At 42.4% G+C, this 25900-nt stretch overlaps 1 protein-coding gene across 1 annotated transcript in view; it reads right to left on the reverse strand.

Moving 5' to 3' along the window:
• Positions 1–10502: 10502 nt before the first annotated feature.
• Positions 10503–25900, reverse strand: part of GPR137B (G protein-coupled receptor 137B) — a 61910-nt gene continuing 46512 nt past the window's right edge. The window contains exons 3-7 of the mRNA XM_007522928.3: positions 22564–22786; positions 21423–21572; positions 18591–18719; positions 15030–15154; positions 10503–11519 (exon numbers count right to left, since the gene is read on the reverse strand). Coding sequence (XP_007522990.1) covers positions 11405–11519; positions 15030–15154; positions 18591–18719; positions 21423–21572; positions 22564–22786 — 742 coding nt within the window. The 3' untranslated portion in view covers positions 10503–11404. The remainder of the gene's footprint in view (positions 11520–15029; positions 15155–18590; positions 18720–21422; positions 21573–22563; positions 22787–25900) is intronic.

Genomic DNA, 25900 nt, shown 5'->3' on the forward strand with positions numbered 1-25900 from the left:
ACACACACACACACACACACACACACACACATTAAAAAAAATATTCTAAGCATAATCACTATACAAAATTAGGCCTTAGGGGGCCAGGTGGTGGTGGACCTGGTCGAACATACATTCACTTTACCATGTGCAAGGATCCTGGTTCTAGCCCCTGGTCCCCATCTGCAGAATCTTTACAGGTGGTAAAGTAGGCTTGCTGTTGTCTCTTTCTCCCTTCCTATCTCCACTTTCCCTTTCAATTTCTCTATCATTCAAATAAAAGGGGAAAAAATCAGCCTTTTTCTCAAAGCACCTTTCATCCTGTAAGGCTTACTACTGCTTATTCTTAGTAAGGACTGTTTGAGAGCAGCAAAGAATAGTTCTAGATTTCAGTGAAAGGAAATTTGGAGGTACACTATTAAGTATGTCTGATCTAAGCAGCTGAACATGATAATCATCAGAGTTAAGAACTGCAATAACTGCAGTTGTTCTTCCTCCATTCATGATTTAGTTTTAATGATTTGTTACCCAGATTCAGCTGTGGCCTTAAAATATTGCATGCTGGGAGTATGGATCGATCTGTCAATGCCCATGTTCAGCGAGGAAACAATTACAGAAGCCAGACCTTCCACCTTCTGCATCCCATAATGTCCCTTGGTCCATGCTCCCAGAGGGATAAAGACTAGGAAAGCTATCAGGAGGGGATGGGATAGGGAGTTCTGGTGGTGGGAATTGTGTGGGGTTATACCCCTCTCATCCTATGGTTTATGTCAGTGTTTCCTTTTTATAAATAATTATATATATGCAGACTTCCAAAAATGGTACATCTCTAACTCAAGCACCATCATAAGTAGTAGAATGAAATCCCACTCTATCCCCATCTGTCCTAGAAAGTGAATCACCCATTTGTGTGAAATGTCCACACTGTGAAACTACTCTGTCACTCAGTAGACATCTCAGTTATAGGTCAGCTGTCACAGAAAGTTGTGCTTGTGCTCAACCTTCATTTTCCTCAGTACTGGCCTCTCAGTACAAGCTAGTGACGCTGGCCAATTGTGATGTGTCTAACATAAGCCATTCAATGCTTCCCTTACATTAAAGGTTAGAGTTCTTGTGAAGAAGGAAAAACTTCATGCTGGTTTTGCTGCTGCACCTCAAAGTACCAGAATAGGTACAGGTCAAGTTCTTAGTTGAGATGAAAAGGACAAGAGTTAAGTAAAATAGGAGCAGAAAATGATCTGGTTGGTGGAAATGAGACACCGGAAAGCAAATAGTGCATGCTGTTAACACCAGAGCACTGCTCAGCTCTGGCATATGGTGGTGCTGGGGGGACTGAACCTGAGACTTTGGGCCATCAGACATGAGATTCTCTTTGTATAACTATTATGCTGTCTCTCCCTACTCTGTGCTTCAATAAGGGACCCCCTAAAACAGCAACACCAAACCATTTATGCATGTAAGGAGTGGTTACAGGAATAAGGTTGCCATTCAGGAATGGGTTTAGACTGAAAAATACAAAAATTACTGGGAAGATTGCACCTGCCAGGGAAGAACACACATTTCTAGGAGCACTGAAGTTGAGGAAAGATAACCAGTCAAGGAAAGTCCTCAACTGAGATAAAATCAGGTTCGTATGGGAGACAGCAACTATAAGTGTAAAGGAGACACAATGGAATAAAACATGGAAGACTGATTAACTCTGGCAGTTTGTGTCAATGCTGCAAGACAGGATACAGCTAGGCACAGACTACAGAACTGTCATATATACCCATGTTCTAACAACATAATTAAAGCGTGGCTGAGACCCCTCTTGATTATAATACAGTTCTACTAATGTGTAATGACAGAAGTGAAAAAATTCTTCAGAGGGTAGGGAATGTTGGAATTTAAAGTTTTATTAATAATAAACTGTACCTGTCTATCCTAAATCTATGAAAATGCTGAGGATATTTCACTTCCAAATATAACCTCATTTCCATTGCCCCTTGACCAGAGTACCTACCATTCAGTTTAAAACTAGACTACATACAGCCACAGCCTGGGAGGTGGCACAGTGGATAAGGCACTGAACTCTGGGGTCCTATTTCAATCCCTGGTATCATATATGCCAGAGTGATGCTCTGGTTCACTCCCCTCCCTCACTAATAAACCTTAATATATATATATATATATCCATCTGTATATATTTCAATCAGCAGTTCATTCAAACCATCCTGTAGATTTAATGCAGTGCCAGAAATCATTCACTACTGGCAATATCATTCATCAAAGCAAGTGGATGAATTTAAACCTGACTTGAGAAGTCTCAAATGATCTTAAAAACTTCCTGGTGGGAGTCGGGCTGTAGCGCAGCGGGTTAAGCGCAGGTGGCGCAAAGCACAAGGACTGGCATAAGGATCCCGGTTCGAACCCCGGCTCCCCACCTGCAGGGGAGTCGCTTCACAGGCGGTGAAGCGGGTCTGCAGGTGTCTATCTTTCTCTCCTCCTCTCTGTCTTCCCCTCCTCTCTCCATTTCTCTCTGTCCTATCCAACAACAACAACAATAATAACTACAGCAATAAAACAACAAGGGCAACAAAAGGGAATAAATAAAAAATAAACATAAAAAAAAATTAAAAAAAAAAAAACTTCCTGGTAACTGATAAGATTAGGAAAGTCATTCGCACAAAAAAGTGAAAGAAGAAAGTATGAGTTACAGTGCACCAAGGACCCTGGTTCAAGTCCCTGATCTCCACCTGCAGGGAGAAAAGCTTCAGAAATGGTGAAGCAGTACTGCAGGTGCCTCTCTCCTTCTTCCCTCTTGATTTCTCTGTCTCTAGCCAATAAAATTTTAAAATATTTTATAGATGAAAGGACATATGGAGACTATCAAGAATTAACAAATGAGAAATTAGGAGAATTTGAGTCAGCTACAGAAGCAAAGGAAGAAACTGAGGCCAAGCCAAAATGTAGACATTATCAAATTTTTGCTGAGTGCCTCAAATTGTAGGTATTAAAAGACAGAATGATGGAACATGCTGCTCAGCTGGAACACAGCATTAAAGTCACCTATACTTTGGTGCCCTACTCCAAACTCAAGTCAAATCCTGCTTTGAGTTTCCCTTTCTGTTCTTCTTTCTCAACTTCCATTTTGAGTGGGATCATCCCATAATCATCTTTGACTTTGACTTCGCTCACTTAACATAATTCCTTCTATCTCCATCCAAGATGGGTCAGAGAAGGTGGGTTCATTGTTCTTAATAGCTGCTAGTATTCCATTGTGTATATATACAACAGCTTTCTCAGCCATTCACCTGGGTTGCTTCCAGGTTTTAGCTATTATGAATTGTGTTGCTATGAACATAGGTGTACACATTTCTTTTTGGTTGGGCATTATGGAGTCCTTGGGGTTTTTCCGTAGGAGAGGAATTACTAGGTCATATGGAAGGTCCATGTCTAGTCTTATGAGAGTTCTCCAGACCGCTCTCCACAGAGGTTGGACCAATTTACATTCTCATCAGCAGTGCAGAAGGGTTCCTTTGTCCCCACCTATGTGTCCTGGAGCCCTGCCTCCCCAGAGCCCCGCCCTACTAGGGAAAGAGAGAGGCTGGGAGTATGGATCAACCTGTCAACACCCATGTTCAGCGGGGGAAACAATTACAGAAGCCAGACCCCATAATGGCCCTGGGTCCATACTCCCAGAGGGATAAAGAATAGGAAAGCTATCAGGGGAGGGGATGGGATATGGAATTCTGGTGGTGGGAATTGTGTGGAATTGTACCCCTCTTACGGTTTTTGTCAGTGTTTCCTTTTTATAAATAAAAGTTTAAAAATATATATGTAATGGTATACAATAAAAAATAATGAAGTCACCTATAGAATCACCAAAGGACTTCAAACCAGCAGCACACTCTCAAGTTAAAGACAACATCTGGTTACAATGGTCTTTCAAAAAGATTTTGGCAACAGAATCAATGTAGGCTATAGTCTAGCATCTGCAACCACTGACTGACATTGCTCCTGACACTGAGGATCCAGGTGATCCTGATTCTGACATCTGACATCAATAGGTCCTAAAACCATGTCACAATACCTGTCATTACCTTAGCACACAGGCACTGGACCATCTCATTTCTCCACCAGAAGGACAAGAGTGTGGGATAATGAGATATTTTAAAGGCTAAGAGTACAGCATGTACCTGATGATGTACCAGGCCTATTATTCAAGCCCTGGAAACACACAGGCCACCACAGCACTGGAGAAAGCTCCAGCAGATGGTAATACGATGCCTGTCTCTTTCTGTGTCCCCTCCCCAACTAAAAAATTATTGAATTATCCAGGGGTGGGGTATAGCCTTCATGAGACCCCACTGCCTCCTGGTGCATGATGGTGAAAAAGAACCTGAGTTGAGGACAAGAGTGTTTTGCAGGCACCTATCAGAGGGAGATGAAAAACTGTACCTACGTGACAACAACTGTACAGTAAACCATTAGCCACCAAGCCAACATAAAATGGTGGAAAAAATAAAGCATTAAACAATTTAAAGATATTTTCAGAAACCAAAGTGACAGTCTTTTATTACAGTATATTATTGTTCATCTCTTACTGTGTCTATAAATTAAACTTGATTATAGGTATGTATGCATAGAAAGAAAACATGAACTAAAAAGGTTCAGTATTTCTCATAGTTTGAAGTATCCACTGGCATCTTGGAATGTATCCCCCAAAGAATTAGGGGTAGAGAACTACTGTGTTCTAAAAATCAAATCTTACAGTCCACAGCCCTGTGTGGAATACACTTTAGATGTTTCAGTCATCCACTCAACGAAATGGGTTAAGTGTATACAGGAAAAGAAGCCAATGAGGATATTTACACAAATCAGTTAAAATTCTTAAGACAGTTTAGTGCAAAAGTAGATACCAGTTGTGCCTGTGTCCAATATATGCACAGAAATACTCATGTGGTCTTTTAGTGTTGACTCAGACTTAAATCTGTGATCGTAAAAAATATTTGGCAATATTGCCTCTTCATAAATTTAAGCTTTCAAGTTAGGCTTTTAATTCCATCATGTTGCCTTAAAAGAAGACACTTAGGGTAGTTCCGGGAGCTGGCGCAGTGGATTAAATCATTGGATTTGCAATCATGAGGTCCTGAGTTCGATCCCCAGCAACACATGTAACATAGTGATGTCTAGTTCTTTCTCCTCTCCTGTCTTTCTCATGAATAAATAAATTCTTAAAAAAAAAAAAAAAGAAGAAGACACATCACTCACCTCTTACTCATCAATCTTTCACATATGGAATGGCTTTATTAGTGTACTTAGCAGCACAACTGGGAAATTTTAATGTTCTTTTCCTACTATTCTTGTAGTACATAGTACAGGCATGACTGTTTACAAAAGATCTTTTGATACAGTTTTGAATCTTCTCTGTATGATCACACTATATGTGTCTTAGCATCGCCTTCAAAGAGAAAAAGAGGCACTAAAAACGTTATCCTTTCCAACAAAAAGCAATCATTTGAATTCTAGCAGCTTTGTCACAAAATAGATTATAGCAATTGGTATTGCTGTTTATATTTACCTACCAAGAATATTAAAGTAATAAGAGTGTTTATGTGTCACAGAATGAGTATAATAATGACAATTTTAGTTTTCACCATGCTTTGAAAATATATTTACCCTCAGATAATCTAATATAGAATTACAGCACTTTCTGTGAAAATATGATTTAAAAGTTTGACGCATATATGCCGAGTCTGCCTTTCAATTCTGCTAAGTGGGAGGGTGAGCCATGGAACACCTGGTTAAGTGCACATAGTGCTATATGCAAGGACACGGGCTCAAGCCCTCATCCCCACCTGTAGCGGGGACACTTCATGAGCAGTAAAGCAGGTCTGTAGGTATCTTTCTCTCTTCCTCTCTCTTTTTTTAAATTTAACCTTATTTATTATTGCAGAGATAGAAACTGAGAGGGGCGGTGGAGATAAAGAGGGAGATAGAGACACTTGCAGCCCTGCTTCACCACTTGGGAAACATTTCCCCCGCAGGTGGGGGCCAGGTGCTTCAACCCAAGTCTTTGCACACTATAGTGTGTGCACTTAACCAGGTGTGCCACCACCTGGCCGGACCTCTCCCTATCTATCCTCCTTCCCCCTTTCAATTTCTCTCTGTCCCATCAAATAAAATTTTAAAATAAAATAAAATTAAAAAGGAAAATCGGCCACAGGGTGTGGTGGTTTCATAGTGCCAGCACTGAGTTCCAGTAACACTGGAGACAGAAAAAAAAAGTTCATAAATATTAGTAACAGTGTGATCAATAGAGTATTCTTAAAGTTAGAGTAACAGTTTACAATTTTGAAAGCAACCTGAATAATCAGTGACAATTTTGCTTCAGTATGGAATTTTCCCTGCCAACAACTATTTGAAATGTGACCCGAATTTTTTCCATTCTGAAAGGCAAGATATTGTTATGTGAGATTATGCAGGGAAAGGGGTTCTTATCCAAATGAAAATCCAATCAGGATTCATTTACAGCTTGAGGTTTCAATTTCAAATACCTTTAAAGTGAGAAGTAGAGGACTTGGCTTCTGTGTAATCAGTGCCCTCCAAAAAATATATTACTTCTGAAGACCAAAAGGAGAAGTAAGAGACATTTGAAGTAAGTTTCATGTCAGTAGGACTTAATGTTTTCTTTTTTTCCTCTGTCTCCATTCTGTCCCCAGAAGTAAGATTTCCAAAGCAAAACAGAAAGGTACTTTTTCTCAAGCAGCAGTGTTTCCTCGAATACTACAGGCAGCTCTGTAATTTCAGTACATGTACATAGGAGAAGTTTCATGATAGCAATTATGGCTAGGGACACTAACATTTCATGACATACATTTTTCACTTAACTGAAAGATGACTTACTAGAGGAGCTGGGTGGTGACACACTTGGTTGTGAGCACATGTTACCATATGCCCCACAGACTCAAGGGGTTCAAATCCTCGGTCCCAATTTGCAGAGAGGAGGCTTACTTACCAAGTGGTGAAGCAATGCTGCAACCCTCTCCCCCCCTCCCTACTTCCCCCTCCCATCCAATAAATGAATAAAGATAGAAAGATGACTTAAAAGCAGTTGTCTGGAGTGTGCCCTCTGTATTGCTAAGAAGCAGTAGTCATGCTATAAAGATCTCACTCTCATTTTAAACATACAATTTCCCCTTGGCTGCTTTCAGAGCTCTTTTTTTTTTTTTCTTTTTTTCCCTGCTGGGGCTTGGTGCCTCTACTACAAATCTACTGCTCCTGTGGACATTTATTTATTTATTTATTTAGATAAGACAGAGAAATTGAGAGGAGAGGGGAAGATCTTCACATGCCATACATCAGACAAGAGGCTAATAACCAAAATATACAAAGAGCTCAGCAAACTTAGCAACAAAAAAGCAAGTGACCCCATCCAAAAGTGGCCAGAGGATAGGAACAGAACATTCACTACAGAAGAGATCTAAAAGGCTGACAAACACACGAAAAACTGCTCCAGGTCGCTGATTCTCAGAGAAATGCAAATAAAGAACATTGAGATACCACCTCACCCCAGTGAGAATGGCATACATCAAAAAGGATAGCAACAACAAATGCTGGAAAGGGTATGGGGACAGAGGAACCCTTTTGCATTGCTGGTGGGAATGTAAACTGGTCCAGCCTCTGTGCAGAGCAGTCTGGAGAACTCTCACAAGGCTAGACATGGACCTTCCATATAACCCAGTAATTCCTCTCCTGGGGATATACCTCAAGGACTCCATAACACCCAACCAAAAAGATATTTGTACACCTATGTTCATAGCAGCACAATTCATAAGTAGCTAAAACCTGGAAGCAACCCAGGTGCCCAACAATAGATGAGTGGCTGAGAAAGATGTGGTATATATGCACAATGGAATACTATGCAGCTATTAAGAACAATGAACCCAACTTCTCTGTCCCAACTTGGATGGAGCTAGAAGGAATTATGTTAAGTGAGCTAAGTCAGAAAGATAAAGATAAGTACGGGATGATCCCATCCATCAACAGAAGTTGAGAAAGAAGAACAGAAAGGGAAACTCAAAGCAGGATTTGACTGAGTTTGGAGTAGGGCACCAAAGTAAAAACCTTGGGTTGAGGGTGAGAGTGGATGTTCAGCTCACGGGACGGTGGGGGGGGGGGGAGGGGGAATAGGATGGGACATAGTCTTTTGGTGGTGGGAATGGTGTTTATGTACACTCTTATCAATTTGTAGTCATATAAATCAGAGGGGAAAAATTTTTGAATATCTCAAACTTTTAAAATCACAGACTGAGTCTTTTTAATACTTAGGCTGAGTCTTTGATATGTTGACTCTCTTAAAAGCTTAGACCAGGGAGAACAGAAGCAACCAATGGCACAGCTATATACAAATGTCAAAGAACATAAATTATGGTGATGTTGTGTATGATACAGCAAATCCTATTAAAGGGATATTTCAAAGTTGCCCAATACTGTGATTATAGCAATAACTATCATCTTAAATTCTAAGCTAGCAGGAACCTCACGTTTCCCCTATAGAGCCTATATTTCCCCCAGTCCTGGAACCTCCAGGGTGGGATTCACTTTCCTGCATGCTTCTCTCAATTCATACCAAATGATATTGCATCCACCAATCCCAATGTAATCAATGCAACGAGTACCACCTCAGCATGCTTCACTTCAGACTGTGCCCAGAGATGTCAGTCATGGAATGTCAATCCCTTCACCCTCATTACTCAGATGAGACCTTTCCTTTCATAGTATTCTCTAATTCCATTCCAGGAGGTTCATTTCCTAACAAAAATCCCAAAACCTAGATATAGGCCAGGTCCCGTGAGATAGAGCATATGTTCACATGTATCCATCAATCAGGGCAACATATACACCTGAAAGCAAAAATACACAATAGTCTGTAGTGAGTAAGTATCAAGTTCGTAATGAAATAGTGTCTACTGAGATGTAGATACCCTCCTCACCTACTTCCTATTACAGTTCTCTCACTCACTCCAAAGCTAACCTCATCAAAGCAAGGACTACAAAAGCTGAATAAGGGTAAGAGACTGGCATACTTTAATGATGACTCTTTAGTCACTATCAGGCCACCCCATCAGCTGGGGCCCTATTCGGGGAGTCCTGAAATTCCCAAACAGACATGATGGGCCTAGACCTCAAATAAATGCCTCTCTCCATTGTTACTGGCCATCTCTATCAGGAACAACACAATAGACCCCTTTGTGGGCCCCCATAGGACCTTGCCCTCAACTTGGATCAACAGTGGTAGAGAATGTTCCATCCTCCAAAAGGAGCCTGGACAATATACTCTATGCTACACCTGAGGAAGATGGGTCAAGATATTGGGGCAGCTTGGAACGTTCCTACTCATGACCACAGAATGTGAGCTCAGATCTATGGGATGCAGAGGTCACATAGGCTCCTAAGCTGAATATGGGCACCAGATCACATCAAATTGATGGGGTTTATAATCAACAATACTTATACACCTTTCCCATATTTGGGAGCTACTCTCTTCCCTGATCCAGCTTTTTGGTCCTTCTGCCAGCCATGACATCATCGCCCCAGACAATAATTAGAATCCACCTGCATATCAGATTTCAGGCTCAAGCAAAAACAAACAAAAAATTAGTATAGCCACAGGCCCTTTGGAATATAACTAAAATATGCCTACTAGCTATCTACAAAACAGAGACACCCCCACCCCAACTCTTTACCTGCACTATTCCAGCCTTTAGGTCCATGATTGGTCAACAATTTGGCTTTGTATGTTAACTCTCTTGTCCACCAGGTTCCAGATGCTAGCAGGATGTTGACCAGACTTCCCTGGACAGACAACCCTACCAATGTGTCCTGGAGCTCTGCTTCCCCAGAGCCCTTCCCCACTAGGGAAAGAGAAAGACAGACTGGGAGTATGGATCGACCTGTCAATGCCCATGTTGACTTCCACCTTCTGCATCCCACAATGACCTCCATACTCTCAGAGGGTTAAAGAATAGGAAAGCTATCAGGGAAGGGGATGGGATACAGAGTTCTGGTGGTGGGAATTGTGTGCAGTTGTACCCCTCTCATCCTATCATTTAGTCAATGTTTCCTTTTTATAAATAAAAAATAAAATAAATAAACATACAATATCCCCTAGGCTGCTTTCAGAGCTCTTTTTTCTAGCTGGGGCTTGGTGCCTGTACTACGAATCTACTGCTCCTGTGGATATATATATATATATATTTACTTATTTATTTTTTAGATCAGACAGAGAAATTGAGAGGGGAGGGGATGATAGAGAGGGAGAAAGACACCCACAGACCTGTTTCACTGCTTGAAAAGCAACCCCCCTGCAGATAGGGAGCCAGGATCCTTGTGCGGGGTCTGTGCTCTTTGTACTATGTGCATTTAACCCGGTGTGTCACCACCCGGCCCCCTTTTCAGAGTTCTTGAAAACTAAGGAACATCATTTTAACTTTGACATTAGATCATAAGAGGGAAAAAAACTTCTGATTCCACGAAGATTTTTGGCTCAAAAACCTTGTTTATTATTAATTTGCCCTGGGGAACCTCATTTCTCCTCGACTGTAATGAATAGCTATTGACTTGGAGAAGGTGTAGTCTTGCTGAAGTCCTGAGGTAATACATAGTATGTTTCATAGAGCTGAGAAACTGTGCAAAATCTCTGTGAATATAGCAGAGGAGGTTAGATAGTATAAGTCAACTCTGTTAACATTTATAACATTAATTTATTGAGATATATATTAGTGCCCTGTTGAAAAAGAGTACCAAATTTGGCAGAATTTAGAATTCCTTAAGCTGCCAGCCTTGTGGGCTGTAAAGAACTCTAAGGAGCCAATTATTCTCCAGTCTACCGATATTCTGCTACATTATATAGCTATAAAAACTGGAGTTGCAATTGGCTTTTCAGATATCAACTATATTTAGAGTCCACCAGTATGAGAATCTGAGTAACCTTCTGGTTAAGTTTTGAGGAATACTTTGGTCCAAAAGCACTAAACCATCAGGCTTTATATGGTATACTTTTAAAGTGAATTATGCATACAAGTCTGTGCAAACTATATCATACATTGCAATAACATCCTAAAATAAAAACCCTATTATATTTTAGCATTATTATTTAAGTTATATAAAATACATCTTTATAAAAGTACAGAATCTTTAAATTATTACCTGCTCAAACAGGTAGCGAGGTTCACTTTTTAGTACTAAAATAAGATTTTTCTTATCAATGTAATGAATGTATTGCTTAGTCTTATGGAGTCATTATAAATTTGTAACAAGTAAAAAATCAAGTCCTATTCCTTAAGGAAAAGTGCCCTTCAAAGAAGTCAGTTGTCATAAGCTAGTCCTTCTGATGTATTTCAACTGAGGAGTCGTGAATTCTTAAAACTGTTAACTGATGCTACTTGTGGCTTGGTTTATCAGGATCCAAACTTGAGTCTGGTTGTAGAGTTGTTCCTATTTGTGCCAGGAAGCTGTTAGCTTGTTGTCCCCAATCATAGTAGTCTGGAGCAAAACTTTAAAACAAGAGACAGAGAGAGAAATTCCAGTGCCTTGAAATATTATACTTATTGACGACATGTTTATTTTTATGCTGAAACAACTGGAATTTTGTATGACCTTTAGACAGTCCTAAAGCTTTCTGGTTTGGGTTTTTTATACCTGAACACTGCTTAGTTCTGGCTTATGATGGTGTTGGGGCTTAAACCTAGAACTCTGAGGCCTCAGGCATGAGAGTCTCTTTGCATAACTATTCTGCTAACTACCCCCCACCAATCCTGAAGTCTTTTTAAAGTATCTTCCTGCACCCCCATCTTCCCACTGCTATGCACGCTGGCTAGAAGAAGTCAGCCCACAAATGTCTGCTGTGGTTTTACTAGAACCATGAACCAGTATCTCTGAGGGGTCAGGCAGTGGTGCCCCTGGTTGAGCACACACATCACAGTTCAAGCTCCTGGTCCTCACCTGCAAGGGGAAAGCTGTAGGTGTCTGTCTCCCTCCCTCTCTAGCTTCTTCTTCCCTCAATTTCTCTCTGTCTCTATCCAATACTAAAAATACATATATATTTTAGTATTTTTAAAATTTTTTAAAAATTGCTCTGTGGAGCAAAATGTTTCAACTGCAGGGGTGATATTACCAAGCTCACAGGGGTTTTGTGAGTTCATACTGATCATGTACTAAGGAGAGAGCATGATCTGTACTTTGGACTAAACAGATGCAACTTATTTTCTATTTAGTTAGTATGCTTGCTATGTGGTGGGAAGGAGCCCCACACACACACGCGCACGCACACACTATGACCACTTCCTCAAAGCTACATCACTTCTGCTAAGTGAGGGGTTAGGGCGGCTCCAGCAGGGTGTGGAGGAGCACACACAGCTAGGAGGAAATGCAGTGGGGTGACTGGGATGAGAGAACTGTTACGGTAAGAGGGAAGCTTCAGGTTAAGTGTTTCTTAGAAGTGAAACCAGGGGGCCGGGTGTTGGTGCACCTGGTTGAGTGTACATGTTAACAGTGCATAAGGACCCAGGTTTGAGTCCCCAGTCCCCACCTGCAGGGGGAATGCTTTGCGAGTGGTGAAGCAATGCTGCAGGTGTCTCTCTGTCTCTCCTTCTCTATCACCCCCTCCCCTCTCAATTTCTGACTGTCTCTATCCATTAAATAAAAATAAAATAAAGATAATTTTTTAAAAAGAAATGAAACCTGATTGTATGCAACCCTTTATGAATTTAAAAGCCTATCATTAACTTTTTTTAGATTTTTTTTTATCTTTTTATTTATTGGATAGGGACAGCCAGAAATCAAGAGGTAAGGGGGCAATAGGGAGAGAGACAGAGAGACACCTGCAGCCCTGCTTCACCACTCGCAAAGTTTTCCCCCTGCAGATGGGAACAGGGGCTCGAACACAGGTCCTTGCACATTGTAATACATGCGCTCAACCAGGTGCACCACCACCCGGCCCCTATCATTAACTTTTTCCCCCTGCCACAAGGGTTATTGGTGGATCTCAGTGCCTACCACATTAATCCACTACTCTCAGTGGCCATCCCCTACTCCCTTTTTTTTTTTTGATAGAGACAGAGAGAAATAAAGGAGCAAAGATGGAGAAAGAGAGACATGGGGCCGGGTGGTGGCACACCTAGTTGAGAACACTTGTTACAATGTGCAAGGACCCAGGTTCGAGCCCCAGGTCCCCCCTCCCCCACCTTTAGGGGAAAAGCTTTGTGAGTGGTGAAACAGGGCTGCAGGTGTCTCTCTGTCCCTCTCCCTATCACCCCCTTCCCTCTTGATTTCTGGCTATCTCTATCCAATAAATAAATAAAGCTATTTAAAAAGAGAGAGACAGACAGCATTGCTCCACTGCTTATGAAACCCTCCCCAACCTCTGTAAGCTAGAGCCAGGAGCTTGAACTGGGGTACTTATGCATGGTCACATGTGCTCTGGGGGCTGTGTGGTGACGCACTCGTTAAGCACACATAATACTATGTGCAAGGAACCTGCAAGGATCTGGGTTTGAGGCCCTGCCTCCCCACCTGCAGGGGGAATGCTCCACAAGCAGTGACACAGGTCTATAGGTATCTATCTCTCTCTTTCCTTCTCTCTCTCCCCTTCCCCTCTCAATTCATCTGTCCTGTAAAATAGAAAATGTAAAATAAAGGTTGGGGGGAAGGTCCCCAGATGAGGTGGATTTGTAGTGCCAGCACCAAGCCACAGCCATAACCCTGGAGGTCAAAAAATAAAGAATTTGGGGTCGGGTGGTAGCACAGCGGGTTAAGCGCACGTGGCACAAAGCACAAGGACCGTCGTAAGGTTCAAGTCCCTGGCCCCCCACCTACAGGGGAGTCGCTTCACAGGTGGTGAAGCAGGTCTGCAGGTGTCTATCTTTCTCTCCCCCTCTCTGTCTTCCCCTCCTCTCTCCATTTCTCTCTGTCCTATCCAACAGTGACGACATCAATGGCAATGATAATAATAACCACAACAACCATAAAAACAGCCAAAAGGGAAAAAATGACCTCCAGGAGCAGTGCAGTCACCAAGCCCCAGCAATAACCCTGGAGGCAGAAAAAAAAAAAAAAAAGAATGTGTGCTCTACTGGGTCTGCCACCACAGACCCAATCATTAACACTTTAACATGAACTTCATTCATTCATTTGTTGCTCAGAGACAAGTTTATGAAAAATTTGTTTGCTTTCTTGTGTATTACTTTTAACCTGGTTCATTTCTATTATCTGGCTTCCGGTTTATCTATGTTCCTTACATCTGCTGGCCTGAAGTTTCTCTCACACAAGCCTAACTCAGGGGTCATGGGACAAGTGGAGAGAAGAGAGGGGCCCAGCCGGCACAGTTCAACACTCTTTCATTCCTGCTGCTCTTGTGGCCTTTCAGCTCCCAGACTGACAGGTTGAAAGAAGCACATAAAGATGGCTGGGCTGTCAAGTGTGGCAGAAGCATCAGCAGGCCAAGGGATAGGAAAGACTAACCCCAAACTACCACCCTTTGGCTTGGAGGCCACACTGCCCATGGCAGAAGTAAGAGAAGTGCATCATGGGGGCAGGTCTCTACATGGCTGCATCTACTCTCACATACAATTGGGTTGTGGAAAAGTCAGGACTCATTTTCGCATAGAAAAAAATAATACATGTGGGGCCAGGTGGTGACACAACGGGTTAAGTACACACATTACAGTGTGCAAGGACTCAGGTTCAAGCCCCTGGTCCCACCTACAGGGGAACAGCTTCACAAGTGGTGAAGCAAGGCTACAGGTGTCTCTGTCTCCTTCTCTATCTCCCCCCTCCTCTCTCAATTTCTCTCTCTCTATGCATAATAAATAAATGAAAATATATTAAAAATGAAAAAAATACATGCACCATAATTTTTTCAGACCACTCAACAGATGTTTCCCCTCCTGTTTTCAGTTACTTCATTCTACCTCCAACTCCAAGGCTTTCTTTTCTTTTGCATCCATTTCACTATTGCAGCCCTCACCCTCCTAGGCAGGCCTCTGTAACGTGAGCAAGGGTCTTACCTTCCTTGAAGTCCCTGAGGAGCAATGTTCCAGGCAAGGTCATCGTCACTGTCATATCTTCGAGGGTTGTCAAAGAAATAAGATCTGGGACTAAATCCATGGCTGGGGACCATTCCAGGGTTGGTCTAGAAAAATAGTTCACTTTTCAGTATGCTTTGACATGGTCTGATTTACAAAAGACAAAGATCAGTAAGACTGTTCTTACAGGAAGCTAAATAGGAGGCCAGGCAGTGGCGTACCTGGTTAAGTGTACATACCACCATGTGCAAGGTCTCAAGTTCAAGCTCCATGAGTGAAGCAGTGTTGCAGGTCTCTCTCTCTCTCCCCCTCTCTCTCTCTCTATCTCTCTCTCTCTATCTCTCTATCTCTATCTCTATCTCCTCTCCTCTCCACCCCTTCCCTAACAATTTCTTTCTGTATTACCAAATGAAGTTTTAAAATAAATTATCAATAACAGAAGCTAAATATGTTCTGCACCTCTGGATGAAGGCTGTACCTTTCACTAGAATGTTCATTTTAGGTTCTCTTATATTTAAGAGGATCTAAATTTTATCAGTGCAGTCCACAGAAACAGAGGCCTCCAAATAAAAGCTTTCGCCTCTCCTCCCAACAACGTTATTGTTATAGGGCCAGCAAATAGCTCACTAGCCCTGTGCACAATGCAAGTTTGAGCCTGCCCAACCCCCCACCCCAAGAGTAAAGAAGCTTTGATGCTGTGATATCTCTGCCCCTACCTCTCCTTCTTCCTGTCCTTCTGCCTCTTATCCTATTATCTTGTCAATCACTATTTTTTTAAATTTATTTATAAAAAGGAGACATTGACAAAACCATAGGACTAGAAGGGTACAACTCCACACAATTCCCACCACCAGAACTCCTTATCCCCTCCCCTCCCGATAGCTTTCCTATTCTTTACCCCTCTGAGAGTATAGACCCAAGGTCACTGTGGGATGCAGAAGGTGGAAGGTCTGGCTTCTGTAACTCTTCCCCGCTGAACATGGGCGTTGACAGGCCGAACCATACTCCCAGCCTGCCTCTCTCCCTAAGAGGGTTCTCTGACCCATCTCGGATGGAGCTAGAAGGAATTATGTTAAGTGAGCTAAGTCAGAAAGACAAAGATGACTATGAGATGATCCCACTCATAAACAGAAGTTGAGAAAGAAGAACAGAAAGGGAAACTCAAAGCAGGATCTGACTGAATCTGAAGTAGGGCACCAAAGTAAAAACCCTGGGGTGAGGGTGAGGGTGGATGTTCAGCTTCCCAGGGCACGGGTGGGGGGTGAGATGGGACACAGTCTTTTGGGGTGGGAATGGTGTTTATGTACACTCCTATTAATTTGTAGTCATATAAGTCACTAATTAATATGAGTGGGGAAAAATTGATTGAATGCCTCAAGCTTTTTAAAGCACAGAATGAGTCTTCTTAATACATAGGCTGAGTAATTGATATGTTGACTCTCTTAAAAGCTTAGACCAGGGAGAACAGAAGCAACTGGTGGCACGGCTATATACAAATAATGTCAAAGGACATAAATTATGGTGATGTTGTGTATGATACAGAAAATCCTAACAAAGAGATTTTTCAAAGTTAACCCAATTGTCAAATATTGTGATTATAGCAATAACTATCTATTGCCTCCTTAACCCTAAGACAGCAGGCACCTCCCACTTCCTCTATAGAGCCTATATTTCCCCCAGTCCTGGAACCTCTAGGGTGGGGCTCACTTTCCTGCATGCTGCTCTCAATTCATGTCAATCATTATTAAATCAATAGAAAATTAATAAAGTTCCTCCTTGTTGACTCCAAAAAAAAAAAAAATCTGATGCCTAGTATTGTATTCACATGTCTCTTTGCCAGTGATGAGGAAATGATTAAATCCTTGGGAAGGCCAATAGCCCTATGGAAATGATTAAATCCTTTACAGCAGCCCCCAGATATTTCTACTGCAAATATAGATCAAAATATAGAACCTCTCTTCTGCAGGTAAAGATAATGAAAATCGAGGAGACTGATCCCAAGTATCTTAAAATCAATACTCACTGCTGTTCTGCCCACAACCTGCCCAAGGTCTGGAGGGAGTGATTCTTTTTCCTGACACAACCACATTCACACTAACATTTGACCCTTAATTTGCTATAAACTAAATACTAGGCTTGTCGGAAAAGTCATGGTGTGTTTTTCTATGCAAAAATGTACCACGACTTTTCTGACAGCCCAATATATAAGTTTTTTCCTTCAGCAAAGAAAAACAGAGAATGGTGATTCCATTCTGTAATAGTAATTCTATATAGGTTGCTCACTTTCTTTTTCCTTCTAGCTCATGAATAACTATCTAAAAATTAATACAGGGAAAGAAAAGAGAGAGAGAGAGATGTGCTCGCCTTACCAACACTAACTAACATTAGCCAAACAATCACTCACAATGCATTTCCACAGGTCTCACAGAAACAGTGTCTTAAAACTCCGCCACTATCTAGTGTGGTTAGAATAATTTGTGAAGTAAAGCTTCCAGGAGCTTCCTAACTCTGCTAGGCTTTGCATTTTCTGGCTTGTCCCACAGAAACATTCAAGTGAAATTTGACTGAGCAAAGGGTCCCAGAGATAGCATGACCATTATGCAAATGACTTTCAAGCCTGAGGCTCTGGGGTCCCAGGTTCAATTCCCAGTACCACCGTAAGGCAGAGCTGAGCAGTGCCCTGGAAACAGGGAAAGATGGAAGGAAGGAAGGAAGGAAGGAAGGAAGGAAGGAAGGAAGGAAGGAAGGAAGGGAAGGAAGGAGGGAAGGGCAGAGCAGAAATATAACAAAACTGAAGGAGTGACTTTAGAATTCTTCACAATAGTTTACTTTCATCCCATTCCCTAACCAGCATCCAGCATAATACAGAAGGGAGAATTACCATTCTATTTTCCTTGATTATAAGAAAAGCTCATGGGGGCTGGGCAGTGGCACACTGGGTTAAACACACATAGTACAAAGCACAAAAACCCGTGTTAAGGATCCTGGTTTGAGCCCCTGGCTCCCCACCTGCAAGGGTGTCACTTCACAAGTGGTGAAGCAGGTCTGCAGGTGTCTTCTTCCCTCTCTATCTTCCCCTCCCCTCTCAAGTTCTGTCCTATCAAAAAAATCAAAACATGGCCACAGGAGCAATAGACTGATAGTGCAGGCATCAAGTCCCAGCAATAACCCTGGAGGCAAAAAAAAAAAAAAGCTCATGAGGTCATGAGGCCCAGAAGTTGCTGTCTCTCTCTCTCTCAAATAAATCTTTAAAAAGCTCATATATTTGGTGCAAATCAAGTCAAGTGAGGTTATGTTAAATTTGGGAATATACTTAATCACTACCTCCGGGCCTTAGTAGATGCTTTCAATTTTTTTTTTTTTAAATAAAGCAAAATTGAAAAAAAAAAAAATCAATACTTCCCTCCTAAGAGAAAAGAAAAATAGCATCACAACAGTATGAAAGAGGTCACCTAGTGAAAAAACTCAAGCCAAACACTTGAATGGCTTGTTTTATGATTAGAATTGGAGATTTTTTTGCATAGATAATAATGGTTTACTTACCAGGTCCTTTGTAGGATTTCTAACTCGGAAGAAGTAAACTACTAACGTGGTAGGTAAGAGCTCCCACACAAACAGGACAATTCCAAACACTACATATCCAGCATCCCCTAGCTGATTCTTCAAATCTGCCTGTTGGGAAGAAGGGGATAAAGGGGAAAGTGACTACAGTTTGACGACATCAAGTTTGATTCGCTACTTTCTTGCATTAGAGACTGATTCTAATATGATTCTCTTTCCCTAAAATGGACATGTTAAAATCAAGTAATACTGATGGTCCAGGTCTACAGTGGCAGGGTTTTTACTTTGTTTGTTTTAACCAGAGTACTGCTCCACCACTCTGGCTTATGGTGATTGGGGGATTGAACCTGGGAGCTGGGAGTCTCAGGCATGAGGGTCTGTTTGCATTAACTGTTATGCTCTCTCCGCCACCCAGTGGCAGTTATTTAAAATGTAAAAGGATAAGGGTTGGGTAGTGACACACACCCAGTAGAGCATGCTTATTACCCTACATAAGGACCTGGGTTCAAGCCCCCACCCCTACCAGCGGAAGGAAGGTGATGCTTCATGACAGTGGAGATGCTGCAGGTGTCTCTCTTTCTCTCTCCCTTTTCCCAAATCCCTTCTCCCTGTCTCTCTCAAAAAAGAAAGAAAGCAAATGGCCACTGCAAGGGTGCAGGCAGTGATAATCTGATTATCTCCATCAACATATACAAAGACAGAAACCAATTTCTGATATTTTATTACTTCGCTCTCTAAAATCTTATGTCTAAATTTACCCTTTTCAAATTTAAGCTAAATTTTACTTATTTTTTATTTATGTATTTGTTATTTTATTATTTTTTTATTGCTACCAGGATTATTGCTGGAGCTCAGTGCCAGCACTACTAATCCACCACTCTCAGTGGCCATTTTTTTTTCTTTCTGTTTTATTTGATAGGACAGAAGGAAATTGAGAGAGGAGGTGGGGAGAGAGAGAGAGAATCCTGCATACCTGCTTCACTACTCGGGAAGCTACCTCCTGCAGGTGAGGAACGGGGGCTCGAACCTTAGACCTTTTGCACGGTATTATGTGCACTTAACCAGTTGCACTACAACCCAGCCCCCAAGCTAATTTCCTTTTCTATGACAATTGAACAATGAGACTGTTGCATTGCTACCTCCCAAATTCTTGAGAGTAATAGCCTTGTCCCTAGAATAAACACATCAATTCTCACACTGTTCTTCACATTAACCACAACCTGTTCTTTGAAATTCCTTGAAAGCTTACCGAAGACTTGTCTAGAAAAACCATTCTCAGAGCCCAGGATGTTTGGCATCTGGACCAGAACAATGATCAAATGGGCGTGATACAGCGATGTTCTCTCATTGTCTCTACGTGACAATAGTTGAGTTTGGGCAGCATTATGGGAAGGCTATCATTAAAAAAAAAAAAGTCACCTAAACTTAACTCTTTTCCCTTCTCTCTGTCATCATATTTATGTATGTATGTATGTATGTATGTATGTATGTATGTGCCGGAGCCCTGCTCAGCCCTTACAATGGTACTGCGGATTTCTATTGGGCTGTTGCAAAAGCCATGTGATATTCTTCTTCTGGTTGTTTTTTTTTTTTCCTATGCCAATATGTCACAACTTTTCCAACAAACCAATATTTTATAAGATGAAAAGAGTTCTGGCAAAGGACGGTGGTAACAACAGTCACATAACCAACCATGTGAATGTCTTTAATGACATTGAGCTGGATACTTACAAGTGGGTACACTTGAGAAAATAAAATTCTGGGCTGGAGAAACAGCTCACGTGGATAGAGGGCTACTTTGCCATGTGTGCAGCCCTGGTTCGGGCCTGGCCACCACTGCACAGAAGAAAGCTTCGGTGCTATGGTATCTTTCCTCTCCCTCCCTCTCTTTCTCTCTCTCTTTTCTCCTTCCTTCCTCCCTTCCTTCCTTTCTTTTTCCATTTCCAGATCATGGCTCAGCTCTGGCTTAGAGAGAGAGAAAGAAAGGGAGTGTGTGTGTGTGTGTGTGTGTGTGTTGCTATGCTTCTAAGTTCTGCTTCTAAGACCCCTTCTGTTGCATTGCTTGAGGCTGTGGTCTATTTACATCATCATTGTTTTCACTGGTTTAATCCCCACTGCTTCACAGCTATTTTCCTTCTCCCCACCCCCTATCCTACCTACTTCCTCTTCCTGACACTTCTACCTCAAGAGACATAAAAGGGCTTTCTAATGAAGAAATATTAGAAAAGATTAGATTGTTGGACTGCAACCCCGCTCGTCAATAAAGATTGAACTGCGTTCCCAGCTCAGCCATGAGTCCCTGGTCGTCTGTCTCCCACCCAAGAAACTAGACTGGATGTGTGTGTGTGTGTGTGTGTGTGTGTGTGTGTGTGTGTGTGTGTGTGTATCTGCATCCCAGCACCAGGGCCTCACACACACATGTACAATTTTGCCACTTCCTTCCTAGCTGACTTTCCTCATTTTACTTCAAATGGGTGTGAGGAGGAGAGAGTTCCCCCTTGGTGCCATGGTATTTGCATATGTTGCCAAGGTTCAAACCCAGGGCACGCACATAGAAAGGCACACACCCTACCAGGGAGCTATCTCTCAACTCCCTACCCCCACCAATGTTTTATGTATTACTTGACAAGAGCGCCGGAAGGTGGGAAGGCAAAAGGTGTGTGTGTGGTGTGTGTGTGTGTGTGTGTGTGTGTACACACACACACACACACACACACACACACACACACAGAAGCAAGAGAGGTGTCTACTTCTCCCCCACAGGCACAGGGAGCTCAGAGCTGCTGTTCAAGTAACCCCTCAGCACCCACTGACCTGATCTGACACATTGTACCAGTCATAATCAAAGGAGTGGATGTTCCTGCTCTGAGAAAAGGATAAGATGAAGAGGTTGTAGCAGGCTCTGGAGGTGTACAGCAGGATGACGGTCACACCAATAGCAGTCACTTGACACACGGAGGAGCCCTGGAAAAGCAGAAAGCATAAAAGACACACATCCCAGGACCAGCACCTACCTCCTCCCAGAACATTACCTGTGTCCCGACCTGCTGTGCTTTCGCACTTCAGCCTCACCCAGGCTTCTGACAGAGCCCTTCTTTCTCACAGACCATGAGCAAAGCTCCAAATCCCACCTTACTCCACACCCCTGCCTCAAGTTTCACATTCTCTTATATAGATTTGAAGTGTATGTGTCCAGTACCCAGTTCCAGGCTTGGGGACCACAACCTCAGAGGGTGGGGGTGGGGGAAGGAGCAGTGCTGCTGACAGTGGTTGTGGGCAATGAACACTTTCTCCGAGTCTAGAACCAGTAGCAATACAATCCTGATGTGACTCTGGACTTGGAGTCTATGTATGGCCCAATGTAGGAAGCTAGATGTGTTCCTATGAAGAATATTAGCACAATCAAGTCTCATATTCCTTTATGTACTTTATGTTTATAAAGGGCTTATATTTATTCATCAGTTCCATCCAGCTGTTTAGTTTACAAAGTATATGAAATATTTAATGCCAGAGCTATCGCATAGATTTTAATTAGGCCATCATTAAAAATTTGTATTAGTTGAAGTTCTCAAATCTACCAATTAATCCTTCTGGCTTATTTCTTTTGAATTTCCTATATTTTCTGATCATATGTAAATTTAATTTTGGCAATAAGATGCATACCTGAGCTTTTTTTTTTTTCCTCATTTCTCTTATTCCATATGTCAGTTCAACCACTGTCCTTTCAACCAGAGATTTAACTCTCAGTCAGTAATTATGCACCACCACCCCCCTAGTACATTTTGAGGGACCTGGACTTGGACCCGTCTCGCACACAAAGCTCTAGCTGTGTGTTGTGGCAACCACAGAGTGACTAGTCATCTGCAGGAGTTCCGGTGGGGAAGGTGTATGTCCTGTTCTGTTTGCCGCTGGGAGAGAGGCTGAATAGTGGGATCTTGATGACATGCCACCTCACCTTAGACTCCAGGTAGATGTTGGCCAAGGACATCTTAGAGATTTTGTAGAGACAGACGGACAGAGATACGGCGCAGAGCACGAAGAGAGTGTCATTAATGGCGACTCGCACAGAGACAATGACCTTCCTCTCCCAGGCTCCTGTCTTCACCAGCACCGCGCAGGTTAAGTTCACCAACAGGAAAACAAGGCTGATGAAGAGTGAGGCCAAGTAGAGGGGCAAGCTGGAAAGGACAAGAGAGAAATCTAAGCTTGGGGCCAGGTGGTGGCGCACCTGGCTAAGCACATGTGTTACAATGTGCAAGGACCTAGGTTCGAGCCCCCGGTTCCCACCTGCATGGGGAAAGCTTTGCAAGTAGTGAAGCAGTGCCTGCAGGTACCTCTCTGTTTCTCTCCCTCTCGATTTCTGACTGTCTCTATCCAATCAATAAATAAAGATTAAAACTTTTTTTTTAAGAGACATAAATCTAAACACCATTCCCTGCATGTTGGTCCCATGATCTGGGTTGACCTAGAAAGAAAGTAATTTCATTTTTTTTATTGCCACCAAGATTATCACTGGGGTTTGGTGCCTGCACAACAAATCCACTATTTTTAGTTCCCCCCTTTTTGTTTCTCTTTTCTGTTTTCTTTTTGACAGAGACAGAGAGAAATTGAGAGGGAAGACAGATAGAGAAACCTGCAGCACTGCTTCACCACAGGTGGTGACCAAAGGTTTGAACCCAGGTCCTCGCACATGGTAATGTGTGCCCTCTACTATGATCTGGTAGTTATTTTTTGGTTAAGTATAGTTATCTTTTAAAATAATTTATTTATTTATTTATTCATGAGAAAGACTGGCTGAGAGAGAGAAAGAACCAGACATCACTCTGGTACACATGCTGCTGGGGATCGAACTCAGAACCTCATGGCTGAGAACCCAGTGTTTTATCCACTGTGCCACCTCCCGGACCACAAGGATAGTATAGTTATTTTTTTTGGTTAAGCACTAGAAGCAAAACCAAACAGCATTTAACTGCATGAGCTTTGAAGGTTCCTAGACTCAAATTACAAAGTGTAGATTGTGCCTTCAGGCACTACCTTGTGTCTCTGAGTCACCCTGCTCCTATGCGCCGAAGCACCCACCCAGGGCCCACTACTCCCAAAGACACGGTGACAGAAGCATCTGCTCAGAGATGGTCTACATTCTGGAACAAAACCCAACCTATCTGAGCCTTCGAGTCCTCATGTGAAATTGCACTAAGCAATTATCTACATGGCAGGTTGTTTCTGAGGATTGAGATAATGCCTAGAAAGGGTTTTACCGCCCTCCCCAAAAGTCACTGATGAAGAGAATGTCTGTCTGGGTTGTCTTTACTTTCATGTGGGAATCTCCTATCAGATGCAGTGGTCTATTGGGGATGAAAAATCTAGCGCCTTTATGCAGTAGGCATGCAGAAAGGGACAAATTTGTTCAGCTCAAAAATAAACCTGTTTGGGGGTGGTGGCGGGAGGGAAGGAGAAGGGAGCGGAGGAGGTTGTGTGATTGCCATATGTGTTGCCTATAGGTCTGGCAGCAGAGGAGGAAGGTCTAGTGCTGTGGTATCTCTCCTGATCTCTGTCTCTCTCTTAGCCTTCATAACTGAATGAAAAAGCCATCGGAAACAGTGAAATCACACACGCATGAGTTCCTGGCTCTACAAAATAAACAAACAGATTTGGGGCAGAAAAAAGCTCATGTTTTACCATGAATAAGGCCCTGAGTTCAGTGCCCAGAACTACATGGGAGCGCCAAGGGAACAGCATGGGTAAGTGAAGTGACAACATTGGTTTCTCCTTTCTTTCTCTCTAAACATGCAGCATATAAATCGGCTGAAGGCCTTCGTGGCTCTCTTTCTCAGTGGTCCACATGCCTTCGTGGCTTGTACTTTCTTCTCTTTTTCTGTCCTTACTTTCTCCTAATAAATGCTCATCTCCCTGGAAAAAAAAAAGAAAAAAGAATGAATGAAAAGATGGAAAGAAAGAGGCTTAAGAGGCCACTCGGCAGTATCACGCAGTGTGAAGAAGCCCTGGTGTTCTCCCCAGAACTGCATCAGAAATAAATGACAAGGGGGCTGGGCAGTGACACACCCAGTAGAGCGCTCATGTTACAGTGCACAGGGAATCGGGTTTCAGTCCAAGGTCCCCACGTGAAGGGGAAAAGCTTCATAAATGGTAAAGCAGTGCTTCAGGCCTCCTGCCCCTCAATTTCTCTGTTTCTATCCAAGACTAAATTAAAAATACATATTTTTAAAATGCTTAGATAGACAGACAGACAGACAGATATGTGGATAAACTGCAAGGTGGTGCAGTGGAGAAAACACTGGACTCTCATTTCTTTCTCACTCCCTCCCTATCTCCTCCTTCCCTCTGAATGTCTGTCTCTGTCGTAAAAAGAAAAAGAACACAGAAGAGAGGAGACAGGGTAAGGACTCAGGAAATGTGGGGAGTTTTTATTTTATTTTATTTTATTTTTTTGCGATCTCACTTGTTTAAACAAGAATTATTCCATTATACACAGTGGGGGCAATATCTACTTATCAGTTCTAAAACAAAAACTACTTTGTGCCCTATTAAAATTTAGGGAAAGGCTTTCCCCATTCCTAGTGGGGTAAAAACCATCCCAGACTTCTGACTAAACTCATTCATGAGGTAAGCTGATCAAAAGTCGGATTTTTCCAGACATTTCTTACAAAACTTTGACAGGACTTGTTAGCTTTCAACTCATGAAAACAAAAAATGGCTGAGAGGTAAGACAATATATATATATATATATTAAGAATGAGAAAAGCAAATTCTGCACTGGGGTCTGGCCTGCTCAGGAGACAGCTGTAGGAAAAAGGGAGCCCCGGGCTTCATCTGACGCAGCCAACAGCCTGATGGCTCACAGTACCAGCCCAGCAACCCTGACCCGCCCACACCGGCACACAGCTTAATCCTTCCTGAGGGGCACAGTCTCCTCCCTGATGCCCTCCTTGGTCACGATGAAGATCTGGAGTGAGTCCCCGGTGTACACGTCCCGCTCGGCCGCAGAGATGAAGACATCCTTAGATGCAAAAATTAGAGGTAAAAATATTCAAGGAGGAGGATGTCAGACAGTCAGGACCATCCTTCCCATCACCACCCCAGAATATGTCTAGTGTGAACACCATGAGGGAGCAGTGGGTAAGGTTTGAAATCCTGGAGCTTCACACTTGGAAGCAGCCCAGATGCCCAAAGACAGATGAGAATACAGGTCCATGAAGGATGATAAATGACATAGTAGGGGTTGTATTGTTAAATGGGAAACTGGGGAATGTTATGCATGTACAAACTATTGT

Source organism: Erinaceus europaeus, chromosome 6 (assembly GCF_950295315.1).
Source record: "Erinaceus europaeus chromosome 6, mEriEur2.1, whole genome shotgun sequence".
Taxonomy (NCBI): domain Eukaryota; kingdom Metazoa; phylum Chordata; class Mammalia; order Eulipotyphla; family Erinaceidae; genus Erinaceus; species Erinaceus europaeus.